We start from the raw sequence: 14,325 nt of genomic DNA on the forward strand, positions 1-14,325 counted from the left end.
GCCATCAATTACCATTCAAAGCACCAGTAGTAGCAGCATGTGCTTTTATTTAGCAATGAATAATGCATCCAAAGACATTGGGGAGCCGTGATTACACAATCAGCCTAACATGGATGTGCATTAGCTAACACAAACTGTAATTCTGGTCATGTCGTCCGTACTTTGTATCACAGTATATCCCACTACTTGGCGATGAAGCCTCATTCTATTGTCTGTCTGTTATATAAAGTGCCTCTAATGCATTGGCTATTGAGAAGTTGTAAAAGATTGAGTTATTCCGGTGATTTGGGCAGTGAAATTAATATCTATTGAGCTATGATTTCAGTCCAAGATTCAGTCTAGTCAACAATGCTTACACAAATGGCATGCACTGAACAAACAAATGCATTCTGTCAAGATAAAAAAAAAAGTGATATTGTAAGTTAAAAACATGTTCATTCACTTCATTCTTAATTCTAATTCAGAATTACTGCTTTTCTCTTTATCAAGCCATTATATTGTGATTCAAGTCTGATTAATGTCCAGATGACTCGCATTTAAACCTGTGCAACACTCTGTTGCTCTCTTGGTTTGCTTATAGAGATGCAATTAAAACTAAGATGCACTATGATAAAGAAGCGACGTGCAGCTTGTAGAAAAAGTGTTGCCCCCACTTTCACATGTTTTACCATAATAAATCTGGTGGGTGCAAGTTCAGCTTCTTTGACTCTTAACAACAAAAGAAAAATGAAAACAAATCTCTACAACTGTATCCAACTCTAGTTTGTATACAAACACAAACCTTCTCAGGATACCACTGAAGCTGTGATCCATTTTAAAGCATTTTATTACAAAACATTTGCCCTTTTTAGCACAGAACTGTATGCACTTCTGAAATGTTCAGTTTCAGGTTACTCAGTTGCTCCATGAAATATTGAAAGTGTTTTTATATTAAATGCTTATTTTTTTGTTTATATCAAGTAAGAAGTGTTAGGAACACATTGTTAACACTGTGTAATGCCAAAAACTGGTTAATTAGTATACATGTTGTTTGACACTGGTATTAATACTCCTCTTTTTCTGGACAGATTGACTTGGAGAGTATATTTGCACTTAATCCAGATGTGGCTCCAGATGAGGAGATTGCTCCTAGTCCAGAGACTCCACCCCCACCCACACCGGCAGGTGTGAAGGTCAACAAAATCGCAAAGGTGAGTAACAGAGTCTTGACTTATATGGTAACAAATAAGTCAGGACTCTGCTTGATTTGATTTTCCACTTCCATTTTACCTTCTTCATTCCTGTTATAGCCAGAGTGCACCACAAATGTTCAGACCTGCTCAGGTTGTGCTGCAGTTTACCCAACCTTAATATAGAATTGTGTGTAGTTTACAGTAGATTATGATTACTCCATATTGTCTCATAAACACTGGAATTATGTTAGCAAATTTTGCATTTGTGATGTAACCTGTTACATTGTACAATTTTCTTTTTAGTTTTGATTATATAAATGATGAGACAATGTGCAGTTTAGTTAGCCAGTAATCAGGTTCTGGTACTGTAATAACATACTTTATTTATGGTCTAAAAAGATTTTACAGTTGAAGTGCTTTTTGATTGTGTTCTTAAATGTATGTGTTCTTTTTTTAAAGATACTTTAAGATGTGTGCATTGGAAGAGCTCTCTGTGCTCAGCATTAAACTGATTCTCAGGCTGTGTCTATTTCTGTATCTCTATATAACTGAGGCAGGCTGAATAGGTTGTAAACTGAAAGGAGGAAAAGCACTGTTTCTTCTTACTGGTCCTGAGCAGCTACAGAATATAGAAAAGTGAAAATCTTACTTTTGCTTTGGTTTTACTTCCAGAACCGTCGGACGATGGCACCTACTAAGAATGATACTCCATCCAGGGACAACAGAGGTTTGTTTCATGCAGCTCTGTGGGAACTCTGAAATTATCCTCCCATAACATATTGCTCTTAAATCTTCGGCATTAATTTAGAAATCAAAAATAAAAAACACATCAGTGATGAATATTATCTGATTATTCTGCATTATTCACACTTACTTTTAACTTGTGATGTGATCATTTATAATTAATTGATAAGTCTTATACATCAGTCCTGCAATATATGCTTTCTTCCTGAAGGTGGTACTTCAGTTACATTTTTAAGCTTAAAAAGCTGGTTTGGGTTTGAGACCAAACTCAGCGGTGCTGTGTTTGTAGTTAACAAATAAAAACCAGTGTTTTTCAATCTATATGGTTTTGTTTTCAGTGATACCAACTCGTGCCAGACCCCCACAGCCCCAGCAACCAGAGCCAGCACCACCGCCTCCATCCCTACAGCCTGCACCACCCACTCAAGCTCAAACACAACAGCAGCTTCAGAATGGTAACATCATCAAAACACTGTGTTTTTATAATTAACCTAAGAGTTATATTCAGGGAACCCAGGTGTAACCCTTTGCATGTCAACTTGCTAGGGGTTTACATGCAGAATCCAGATACGAGTGTTTTTAAAAATATATTGTCAGTGGCACTGTGGAAAAATGCCATCATGTTTTGACATTTAGGGTGCTTTTGATAAATAGATTTAGGACATAACTTTTATGTATCTTATGTTTTCGTTGACCACATGTTTATCACAGAATCCTCACAGCATCTGATATCCAGAAAGGACTCTGGACAGCTTTGTATGTATCACCTGCATGCTCCCCCTGTCCTCAGTGCTTCGTGATGATTCTAATAGGCCTCCCAATAGAATTTGTGACTCTATCTAGTCTTATGAGAATGTACACCCAAAATGTCTGCCAGATACTGTTCACAGCTGTGGTGTGGTGGTGAAGTAGCACAGACACAATCCATCCAGCAGAAAGGCTTTCTGAGTATAATAAAACATCTGTGCTGCTGTTTGATGAAGCTGTCTTTTTCCCTGTCTGATTTCTGCCGAGTCACACACAGGCACACATGGAAAAGCTGGTGGCACTGTGTGATACTCTTCAAGGTTCAAACAGCAACAGTAACCTTTTTTTGTAAACCACCATTGCTTTCCAGTGCTCACTGTAATTTCATGAGCTAAGAGGAGAGGGAGGGAAAATGCCTTGTTTTACCCTTCTCCCCCCTCAGCTCCCGCACTGACTAACCCACAAGCAGTGACAGTGCTACTTTGTGTTTAGACTGCCTTCTCCCATTGCTGACCCAGCTCATCTTCTCCTCCTAGATTAGAGCAGATTATTAATCGCTCTGCTCTCATAGTCTGGGCTCTCAGGGACAAGAGGCCAGCAGGAGGCCAGGACAGTAGGAAGCTGGGGCTAAAGCAGTGAGCCAGGGCTAATCAGATAACTGGTTTTTACCAACCCTGCAAAGAATCAGAGGTGGTTTTTACTCACATTTGGTTATTGGTGTTTTTTTATGTGTTCTTATGTTTACTAATAGTTTGTGATTGACCTGAAACAACACTAATCTATGGATGTGCTGTGTGGAAGATTTGGAATAACTTCATATTTGATTGCTGGTTGATTGAAACCACTTCCTAATCACATCTGATTTGAAAACAAATCAAATTTTAAGTGGGGTAATTCCAGTAATAAAAGCCACATATCTTGCATTGTAAGTGATGTGTTTTAGCAGTTCCCTGATGCAGTCGTGTTTCTAGATAGAAGGAATAAATGAGAGCAGGTTTTGACCACAGTGTAAAGACCTTTTGTTGAATATGTAGTGGAAGCAGCTTGTGCCAAACTGGAGGCAGTGTGTACCAGCCACTGAATCCTGGTCTGTGCTTGAGCACTATCACTGTTCTGCTTTGTTGGAAATAGCCCAAGGTCTGCCTTCTGTTTGAAGGAAGACCAAGAGAATGGAAAAATTCACTTAATTTGGCTGAAGCTGAGTGACAAGACTGAGGAATTAGCAGAAACAGATTGGATGAGAGAGGAGCACACTGTTTTGGCTTGTCTTGTGAAAGGTAGTAGTTATTGTTTCTCTTGTCTTTATGGCAGCAAGGAGGAAGTCGAACTGTGTGAAGGAGGTGGAGAAACTGCAGGAGAAGAGAGAGAGGCGTCGACTGCAGCAACAGGAGCTCAGGGAGAAGAGAGCTCAGGTACATCAATATTATTCCCCTGTCTCCTTTTTAATTATGTCTGTGTATTAAAGTTTGACATTAAGATAATTTGAAAGACATGAGAATAGTTTTCCTGGTTCTCTCCTCATCCTTCAGGAGGTGGACACCACCATCCCTAACTATGAGATCATGCAGATGATCCGAGAATTCCGAGCCAGTCTAGACTACTGGCCCCTGACCACAGCAGATCTGGTGAGTAGAGACTATTGCCTCTTCTTTTCTCCTTAGAAAATGACTATCCCCAACAACTAATAAAAAGTCTGTCTGTGTTGCACTGCCCAGATTGAAGAGCACAGAATATGTGTTTGTGTGAGGAAACGTCCACTCAACAAGAAAGGTAGGTTTTTCTGTGACTAATCATCATGTCATACTCTCTGCAAATGTTGTCGTGTGATTGAACATCTTGCCTTTGTTGTATTCCAGAGTTGGCTATGAAAGATTTGGATGTCATCACCATCCCCAGTAAAGATGTGGTGATGGTTCATGAACCTAAACAAAAAGTGGACCTCACCCGCTACCTGGAAAACCAGACCTTCCGCTTTGACTACGCATTTGATGACAGCACCACCAATGAGATGGTTTACAGGTTTGTAACAAGTCAGTCAAACAAGCTGTTGCATGTGCATGCTCTGATAGCTCACAGAGGTTATACCTGACTAATCAGTAGGATGAGGATAGTGTGTTATTTTACAAAACCAAAGTTTTCACCTTTGCTCACCTAACAGGTAGACAGAGTAGAGGATGAAAGTGTATTCTGTCTTATCCTTCAGGTTCACTGCCAGACCTCTAGTGGAGACCATTTTTGAGAGGGGCATGGCCACCTGCTTCGCATATGGGCAAACAGGGAGTGGAAAAACACATGTGAGTTATATGCAGCGACCCCTTAAAAAAATCCCAAACCATTTTTTATTGCGAGTCCTGCTCTATTTAATTTGAAAAAATCACTTCACCTATATTGTACTGTATTTTAGACCATGGGTGGAGATTTTTCTGGAAAGAACCAAGACTGCTCAAAAGGAATTTATGTGTTATCTGGTAAGTCAATGAACTGTTTTCTGTGCTAATTATTTGTGATCAAATAAAAGTGGTTCGGTTATTACATTCTAAGTTTACTCGGGTGAAATGTTTAGATCTCTCATCTCTTTGCTTGCAGCTCGGGATGTATTTCTCATGTTGAAGAAACCCAACTACAAGAAGTTAGATCTACAAGTGTACTCGACCTTCTTTGAAATCTACAGTGGAAAGGCAAGTGACACAAATATTTGTTTGTTTTTTCCTAAATACAGCATTACCTGTGACTGTTACTGTGCATATGTATTGTTAGGTGTTTGACCTGCTGAATCGTAAAGCTAAGCTGAGAGTGCTGGAGGACGGGAAACAGCAAGTGCAGGTTGTGGGACTTCAGGAGAAGGAGGTCAAGTGCACAGAGGATGTCCTGAAACTCATAGAAGTGGGCAACAGCTGCAGGTATGATAACACAACTTTTGTCCACTTGCTGTTTTTGTATTTGTTTAATACATATATTATTATGATTGTGTCATAACTCATTGAAACACTTGAGTTGAGTTACTAACTGATCATGCAGATGCCTTGTAATATGACATCGGTCATATTCCTTGTGCAATGAAAATTCATGCAACTTTTGACCCTTTTGTGCTGCTTTGCTTTGTTCATCTTTGTCTCCTTTTTCTCACTCCCAGAACATCAGGGCAGACGTCAGCCAATGCTCACTCATCTCGCAGCCACGCTGTCTTCCAGATCATTCTTCGGAGGAAGGGAAAGATGCACGGGAAGTTCTCCCTCATCGACCTCGCGGGGAATGAAAGGGGAGCTGATACATCGAGTGCCGACCGCCAGACTCGTCTGGAGGGAGCAGAAATCAACAAAAGCCTGCTGGCCCTGAAGGTCTGTGGCTCTGTTTTGTGAAAAGACGAGACCTGGTGATTCCATTTTGCTATATTTTTTTTATTATTATTTATCACATCAAGGGCCTCGCTCTCTTCTTGTTTCAGGAGTGCATCAGGGCTCTTGGCCGTAACAAGCCTCACACTCCATTCCGAGCCAGTAAGCTCACCCAAGTCCTGAGAGACTCCTTTATTGGGGAAAATTCACGCACATGCATGGTCAGTCTTCATAAATAATCTGCATCCATACTGTCATACTGTATCTGTTCCAAAGATATTAATCTGAATGGTTTTCTCTTGCTCCAAACAGATTGCAACAATCTCTCCTGGTATGACATCCTGTGAGAATACACTGAACACACTACGCTACGCCAACAGGTGGGAATATGTTGACCAACTACAGTGATTTTAACAGTGCTTGTTGCCACAGGAACCAATGAAAATGATGCATTGTAGTGAAATTGTAACTCCTTTAATTCTACCATAACAGTGACTTTTGTATAAATTGAAATGAGCTGTACCAGCATTATTACTGTAAATCTCTGCCTACTCTCAGTAACTCTGTCGTGTCCCCTCTCACTTCTCTTCTTCCTGCTTTGTTTCCCTCTGCTCCTCTGTGCACTGGTGGGGCTGATGCCGCTGTGTAGAGTGAAGGAGTTTGGGATTAGTCCGTCAGACATCCCCTTCTCCCAGGGCGGTCAGGGGAGCCGCCCTGACCACTCGCCCACCAATACCTTTGAGTACGATGACTTTGCTGCTACCTCTCCCAGCAGGTCGAGCATTCCCCAAAGCACAGCACTGCACACACATACACACATTGCATGCGCTGTGTTTAGGTATTTATTACATTTTGATGCACATCCATGAGGTCATTTTAGCAGCTTTCACTCCCTCCATCAGCCGTTCTCTATGGAAGACTTCACTGTCATCTTCTCCTTCCTCTGCATGATGATACACTTTATATCCTGCTCCCTTGCTTTGACTTTTGGTTCCACTTAAATGTTTGGCTAAGCTGTGGGCTTGACCATTTCCTTTTTGCTGGCTCCTGAAAAACAATACACCCATGTGGGCATGTCTTTTATTTGTTCAGTGTAACACTATCTGTGGTGAGCAGGACATCTGTGAAAGCTGGGTATAATTAGCCTGAATGAATGCACAGCAGTTCAGAACTTGATAAGGTGTCAGCTGCTGTTTGGTACCAGTGACAACACTAAAATCTCCATAACACTGCTTGGTAACATCATCCAGGATGAGCTTTTTGTTTGGGCTAACTCTCAGCAGGTAATCCCTCTCAGTCCTTATTAATTACTGCTTTACCTGCAGGCCGGTGTCTCATCAGCTCTGTGAGGACTCATTAAAACACTAGCTCCGAGTACTTAAAATTATAAATGTTGCATTGCATTATATATTGAGTGAACCAGACAAACTACTTTCCAGCCTGCCCATTATGAGAATAAATAATAGAAGAATTCCATTAGTGTTCACTTACTGAACCAACACAGTCATCTTTTCCCATGCATGGTGTCACCACTGTCATGATGCTTCCATCCTGTGCTCTTTGTGAACACTTTTCGCCCCACAGTTAACGTCATACCCCAAATCAAAGAGCAGCCTTTTTCACAGTGCAGGCTCGCTCTGAACGAGTTAGTCCTGACCAGTTCAACGTGTTTTCTTGTAGGGTGAAGGAACTGACAGTGGACCCCAACCAAGTAATGGAGGGGGGACGAGCCAACATCCATGCTGTCAACCAGCTGAATCTTTTGGACGAGGAGTGGCTGAGTATGTCACCACAGAGAGATGACCTTAAACTGCTCTGTGAGCAGAATGTAAGTACGCAGCGGTTTCTTCACAACAGTTTGTTATTGGAGTGGGAAGTATGGAGAACTTCTTATACCAAGGGATATATATACAGTGACACATCAGAGCGTGGGAGAAAAAATTATTTTGTGGAAAACTGAGATTTTAAATAACCAAGAAGAATTTTGTTTTTGGTTAATGCAATTATCAGTAATGTTGCTATAGACATTTGAAACAAAAATTGTGAAAATACCATAAAAGCATAACACATTTATTTCCTAAAACTGCTGCAGTTACACACTCAGGGAGGGTTGTGGAGACGGATTATAATACTGCTGTTAAAGGGGTGTAAGAACATGGCACACAGCAGCCATTCCTAAAGCTTACAATAGGGGAGCAGCAACATTTGACCTCATCCTTGACATAGACAGGTTTCCTTGTTGTTTGTGAGAAAGCAATGTATTTTGAGCTTTGAATTAACATTGTTCACATGTAAGCAATAATGTCCAGTGGACTCTGGATTTCAGTTTTTGTTGCTATTGAACCATGTTACCTCTGCATCTGTAAATATGTTTCCCAGGAGGAGGAAGTGTCTCCCCAGCTTTTCACCTTCCACGAGGCAGTGTCTCAGTTAGTGGAGATGGAGGAGCAGGTCCTTGAGGACCACCGAGCTGTTTTCCAGGTCAGAACTCCGAAGAAAGCATGGCTGGTTAAATGCAATAGGTTGCAATGGTCATTCTTCAGTGTTGCTGGTACGCTTTGTTAAACTACATGTGTGTGTCTTCTGAGAGCAGGAGTCTATCCGGTGGCTGGAAGATGAAAAAGTGCTGCTGGAGATGACAGAGGAGGTGGATTATGATGTGGAGTCATATGCGACTCAACTGGAGCAGATCCTAGATCAAAAGATAGAAATCCTCACTGAGCTCCGAGGTATAAAGACGACACACACACCTTGGCCAGTTCCTGACAACACATCCTGCTTCAACAAACACTAAAGACTTTTTTTTCTGTCTTTTTAACAGATAAAGTGAAGTCATTCCGCTCTACGCTCCAGGAGGAGGAACAAGCCAGTAAGCAGATCAATCCCAACAGGCCACGTGCTCTTTAGAAACCAGAGGCTGAAGTAGTTTAGGTGGCACCTAGAGGTACATAACCACTAGATGTTGGGCGCAACTCGGGTTGTCACTAGGACCTGTGAAAACACAAAAGGACTGTCTGCTGTACCAACAGGCTCGAGGAATTGTATTTGTTATGATCCCTCTCCTAACAAAACTGACTGTTCACTCACTACGGTGTTGTTAGAAAACTTAGGAAGGAGAATAGTTTTATTTCCTTCCATTTTTTTTTTTTTTTTTTTTTTTCCCCAGAAAATGTTTAGTTTCCCCATTCGTCTTAAATTATTTTCTTTTATACAGTACTTGTTTGAACTGAAGATTGTTGAGACCTAGTTTATAAAGACATCTTCACTGAACACGGTTAAAGTTTACCACACAAAACCAGTATTGAATTTCCACTCTGGCTGACACGTCTGCATGTGCACTCTGATAGAGTACATTAGCCACGGTCCTCAGTTGTCATGCTTTTAGGTTCTCAGTTGGTGCTGTGAAGCCATTTCTCATCAGGTCATCTCATTCCTTCTTAAAGACTTTACTGGTTTGGAAGAACATTTCAGTTGTGCTTCTTCCTTTGTGTTACTTTCTTTGCATCCCTGAGAAGTTTTAACATGTAGTATACTTCAGTTTGTGCTGGGTTACTCCATGTTGCAAGTGATTTAAAAAAATAACTAATGCAAGATGTGTTCTCTGCCCCCATTTAACACTTTGATATAAAAATGAAACTAGAAAAATCTGCTATTAATAAATGTATAGTGAATACCACTGACCTACCATTGGTTATCTTGTTCAGTGTTTGCACCAGATGTAATGCTGGATGAAGTAATAAAGATTAATGTGTTTCATTGGAATATGGTACAATTATCCAGATTACTGGACTGAGTAACTTTCTTCAAAAACCACTTTACCACCTCTGAGTGTTATAAAACCCTTTGACAGCTGTCTGCATTGGTGCTGATTTTAACACCACTCATCTCATTCAACAGAACAAGACTTCTACTTGCTACAACCTTTTTTGCAGTGTGCATAAATGTATACACACTTATGGTAAAACAAATTGCACATTCACTTGACTTACAATATCTATATCCCTCCATCAGTTTAAAAATACATATATAAAGCATATACAGTGCTTTGCAGCATTATACGTGGGATGTGGGAGTTGTTTTGCAGTTAAAGCCTCCATTTAGTGATGGGAGCCAGTATCCGTATGTCCTGCAGTGTTGTAGGTACATATTGTGACCACTGGGGGTAGCAGTCAGTCATCTATTGTCAAACTAGAATCATTAGCGTACCGCAAACATTTCCGGCACTCTTTCAAAACAAAATTCTCCATTCTACATCTGTAACCACCAGAGGGAGGCGTAGACTCATGATTAGGTCATAAAGGCTGCCAGGTGTATTGTTGCTTGCTACACCGTAACTTTCAAAAACGTTAAACATAGCCAAGTCAGATCACCAAAGTGATCTAAGTCACCCTCACTTTGTGTCAAAGACCCACAGCCACTAATCCTCCCTGATCTAACCTCCTAGTAGATGGTAGACCCTAAGAGTTTGTGGCACCATTCACAGTCTGATAGTGGTTGCACAAAAAAACAAAAACTTGAACCTACATTTATTTTAAGATATTGCACACCTGTATATACTCTTTTAATGTTGATCTTTTCCATGAGAATTTTTAATCACCCATTCCATATTTTCAACTAATGATAAATTCTTGGACACACTGACAGTCCCTTGAACAACAAAGACAGCTTCCATCTGCCAATAACTATCCATGTGCCCAGTGACAATCTGTAATCATAACAGTAAAATAGCAAACTCAATATGAGCTCTTCATATCCATCCTCCAATGTTCTTGGCCCAGTTCATTCAAGCACTTCAGCATTTGAAATTCAGTTCCTTCAACCAAACTTCCGCAAGAAGAAACAGAATTTATTTCCACTCATCTGACCAATACCCTCTCCCCTCTCATCATAAAGCTGTTCTCTTCAGTCCCCTCTGCATGATGATTTAAGAGAAGTGGATCCCTGCAGAGTTGAATGCATGAAGCAGCCTGAGGAGGAAGAAAATACCAATGAATAAACAGGTCAAAGCAGTCATTTATTTTGTGAGTTCTTTGGCAAGGATTAAAACAATAAAAGAGAGATGGAGTAATTGTTCAACTTACACCATGAAGTCATCAATGTCCATGGACCTGGCTCTCTTCTCACTGAAATCAGCCTCCTGCAAAACACTCTCAATCTTCTTGCTGATGCTGAAGTCTGCTGGGACCTCCTGCCATGATGGAGCACAAACCATTAAATTCAGACTGGCCAACAAGTTAACCTAAGACCACTGGCCTTTACCATATAGAGAGTTCAACTTATTCTGGCTATCTTTCGGTTACATAGCTTCACTGAGTGTATCATTGGCCGTGTTTAATTTTTAAGGGTCTTATTCAATATGTTTTTTTTTTCCTTTGTCTGATGACGAAGAAACTTGTCAAACAATCCAACAGTTTCTGCTGCCAGAGCGAAGGAGACACTGGGAGGAGTTGCACCTCAGCTCAGATGTTCATTTATAATCGCAGAAACTATTTAACAGAGTCTGGATTATTGTTTTAATAAGACTATTATCACAGTCTCCCCTCATGTTATTCTAAGCTGCAGTGAGTCTGTAAAAACACCGACAGAAATTAAACAAATCTTTTGCATTTTAAATACGGTGTTGATCATTATGAAGGCTGCAGACTCCCTCTGTCTGCTCTACAGAAATGCCTATTTAATACTTAGCACATTAATGTAGACTATAACCCCGTCACGATCCAGTAGGAACAGTCAGTTGTTCCAGTGATCTGACTGGTTGGTGCTCAGGGTGTTGACAGGTTTTGATCCGATCCTCTGAGGTTAACCTGCCCTGGTGCAGTTTAGCCATGCACTATAACCTGATAAGGTGATCTAGCCTGATTAAAAGTGAGTCAGCTTTGTGGTACCGGAAAACCTGAGCTGAGCCCAGAGCTAGCTGGATAAGCCACTAATCTCACTTTGTGGTACAGGCCTGAGCTCTGACAGAAGGACACTCTCCAAAACAAGTATTGCAACTGGCAGTGTTTAGTATGAGCACATGGCTCACAAAGCTGTACCCTGGGCTATTCACTCACCACATTGTGTACAGAGCAGTGAATTTTGTAGTTCTTTTCCAGCAGCTGTTCCACTGCGGCAGATCTGCAAATTAGAAATCAATGTGGTCATCTGATTTTCATACAGCAGTCTTAGCTAATGGCGGCAGCATCTGGGGTACTCACTTGAAAGCTGCATTCAGGGTTTTGTTTTTCCTTACGAAGGCTATTCTGACCAGGCCATCCCACTCCTTTTCAGAAGGTAGAACAGTGTTAATTATCTGCAATTTTATCTCTTGTTTTGACAAATACATTCTCACAGCCTTTAAGATTTGAACCTCACCTGGAAGTTAACTGGAGGTGGAGGATTTTTTGGTTCTATCCTGACAACACTTGACTCCACTTTTGGAGGAGGACGGAAATTATTCTTCCCCACCTTAATAAAAGGTAAAACATCAACACTGAGCCACAGTTCTTATAACACAGGAAAAAAACCTTAATGAAAAATGATCCATCCAAGGACATTGGGTCTCATTCACCAACATCTTAAGTGTTTTAAATTTCTTCATTGGTTGTTCTTAGGAAAGGTCCTCAGAAAAGTCTGGTTCATTAATGCGTTCTGAAATTGCTACAATTGTTTGCACCTGTGTTCTTATACTAATGTGTTTGTAAGTTGAAAGTGCGTGCCAGTCGCTCCTCATTAGCATAGTTTAATGCTCCACCAATGCTCATAAAAGGGCATGAGAGACTGCAGGGCCGTGTGCACACATCTCACACAGAAACAACAAACAGAATAGAGAGCCAAGAACGCTACAACTAAAGTCTAAAGTTTGTAAGTGGGTTTTACAAACAAATTTCTTAAGAACAGTTGGTGAATGAGACCCATTGCCGTGATGTTGCTTATTCTAGAGAGCTATGAACATCAACCTTCATGAGGTGATCTACACGAGCCAATAGCTGAGTATTAATGGACAGTCTGCAGTACAGCTTGTCACCAGGTTTGGCAACCAGTCGCATGGCAAACTCTCTCTGGAACATCAACACGGCACACCTAAACGACAGTAAACCAAATAAGGTGACATGACGTGGGGAGAACACAGTTAAAAACTCTCAGTGGAACTGGCTGTGTCTGACCTGAAGAAAGGTCGATGCAACAGGAGCTTGAAGACAAACGGAGATGAAATCTGCAATTAAGAAATGTCACAATTTAGATAAATATACTGAAAGACACTGAATTAACTGTGTGAAACGTCCTTACCTGGTAAGGTAAATTAGCCACACAGACGTCAAAGAAGGGCAAATCAGTTTTTAATACATCTCCAACTAATATTTGAAGTTTGGTCTGCATGGGTCTGTTGGCAAATGCAATCTCCCTTTAGTACAAAACATTGTTTTTATTTAATTGTAAATGCTATACACATATATGATGCACACAGTGCTGTTATCTCCACTCACGTGCACTGTACTCTTTTCTGAAGTTCAGCCACCAATCTGCAGTCCAACTCACAGGCCACCACCTACAACAGCACCAATTTCTGTTAACACTGAACAGTCACGATCAGTTATTATAAAACCGTTTTGGACACAAAACGACTAACAATTCATTTATCTTTACATGGATTATGCCCCATTGGACTGCGTTTACAGATAAGGAGCTACAGGTGAGTGGTAATTTTCTCAAAAGCAAGGAAATTAGTATGGTTGTGCTCTGCATGGTGATTTATACTGTTAAGTGTAACACTAGGGAGGAAATAAACTTATTCTGTACAGTCCATCTACAAAAATAAGATACATTCAAACTACAGGTTTATGTAATTAGACTAAGGTTAACACTTTTTTTAAATGCATTATCTGTTTACAAAATATGAGCCAACCTTGGTGTCTCCACCTTATTACACTGTTTTTGTGTGCATGCCGTTTGTACTTTAGATGTTCGCAAAAAAGCAAGAATGAAAACGTTTTCACACTCACCTTCTTGGCTTTTTCCAGCAGCTTCACTGTCATGTTACCAGTACCAGGTCCCACCTCCAGAACCACATCCGTCGGCCTCAGAGCAGCCTGAAAAACACAGCCTCTGCTTAGCAACCTATAGGCAAAACTTAAATTCACATCTCCATCAAAAGTTATCAAAACCATTTGAAATTTGACACACATCTGTAGGGTGGCAATGTCTATCACCAGACTAAATTTCATCTGGATCTCATCTGAGGGACTGAGGTGGAAAGGGCTGACAGTCACAAGTTCCTGGGCCTGCAGGTGACATCTGACCTGAGATGGTTACTGAACACAGCTGCCACAGTGAAGAAAGCCCAGCAG

At 40.8% G+C, this 14,325-nt stretch overlaps 2 protein-coding genes across 6 annotated transcripts in view; one reads left to right on the forward strand and one right to left on the reverse strand.

The window, feature by feature from the left end:
- kif2a (kinesin family member 2a) overlaps window positions 1-9,836 on the forward strand; it is a 23,008-nt gene extending 13,172 nt beyond the window's left edge. Inside the window, exons 4-23 of one of the 5 annotated variants that reach the window (XM_020594397.1) lie at window positions 1,066-1,190; window positions 1,845-1,899; window positions 2,255-2,371; window positions 2,628-2,672; window positions 3,975-4,075; window positions 4,193-4,288; window positions 4,379-4,433; window positions 4,520-4,682; window positions 4,867-4,957; window positions 5,068-5,131; window positions 5,250-5,341; window positions 5,421-5,563; window positions 5,797-6,001; window positions 6,109-6,219; window positions 6,311-6,378; window positions 6,648-6,773; window positions 7,679-7,826; window positions 8,378-8,479; window positions 8,592-8,727; window positions 8,820-9,836. In XM_020594397.1, the coding sequence (XP_020450053.1) occupies window positions 1,066-1,190; window positions 1,845-1,899; window positions 2,255-2,371; window positions 2,628-2,672; window positions 3,975-4,075; window positions 4,193-4,288; window positions 4,379-4,433; window positions 4,520-4,682; window positions 4,867-4,957; window positions 5,068-5,131; window positions 5,250-5,341; window positions 5,421-5,563; window positions 5,797-6,001; window positions 6,109-6,219; window positions 6,311-6,378; window positions 6,648-6,773; window positions 7,679-7,826; window positions 8,378-8,479; window positions 8,592-8,727; window positions 8,820-8,905 (2,129 nt within the window). In that variant the 3' untranslated portion in view covers window positions 8,906-9,836. The remainder of the gene's footprint in view (window positions 1-1,065; window positions 1,191-1,844; window positions 1,900-2,254; window positions 2,372-2,627; window positions 2,673-3,974; window positions 4,076-4,192; window positions 4,289-4,378; window positions 4,434-4,519; window positions 4,683-4,866; window positions 4,958-5,067; window positions 5,132-5,249; window positions 5,342-5,420; window positions 5,564-5,796; window positions 6,002-6,108; window positions 6,220-6,310; window positions 6,379-6,647; window positions 6,774-7,678; window positions 7,827-8,377; window positions 8,480-8,591; window positions 8,728-8,819) is intronic. The other 4 variants (XM_020594395.1, XM_020594398.1, XM_020594396.1 and 1 more) reach the window with 4 other exon arrangements.
- Window positions 9,837-10,507: 671 nt separating this feature from the next.
- Window positions 10,508-14,325, reverse strand: part of dimt1l (DIM1 dimethyladenosine transferase 1-like (S. cerevisiae)) — a 5,428-nt gene continuing 1,610 nt past the window's right edge. The window contains exons 3-12 of the mRNA XM_020594404.1: window positions 13,981-14,067; window positions 13,465-13,526; window positions 13,268-13,361; window positions 13,144-13,193; window positions 12,937-13,060; window positions 12,353-12,445; window positions 12,196-12,260; window positions 12,052-12,115; window positions 11,080-11,186; window positions 10,508-10,965 (exon numbers count right to left, since the gene is read on the reverse strand). Coding sequence (XP_020450060.1) covers window positions 10,923-10,965; window positions 11,080-11,186; window positions 12,052-12,115; window positions 12,196-12,260; window positions 12,353-12,445; window positions 12,937-13,060; window positions 13,144-13,193; window positions 13,268-13,361; window positions 13,465-13,526; window positions 13,981-14,067 — 789 coding nt within the window. The 3' untranslated portion in view covers window positions 10,508-10,922. The remainder of the gene's footprint in view (window positions 10,966-11,079; window positions 11,187-12,051; window positions 12,116-12,195; window positions 12,261-12,352; window positions 12,446-12,936; window positions 13,061-13,143; window positions 13,194-13,267; window positions 13,362-13,464; window positions 13,527-13,980; window positions 14,068-14,325) is intronic.

Source organism: Monopterus albus, unplaced genomic scaffold (assembly GCF_001952655.1).
Source record: "Monopterus albus unplaced genomic scaffold, M_albus_1.0 scaffold23.1, whole genome shotgun sequence".
NCBI lineage: Eukaryota > Metazoa > Chordata > Actinopteri > Synbranchiformes > Synbranchidae > Monopterus > Monopterus albus.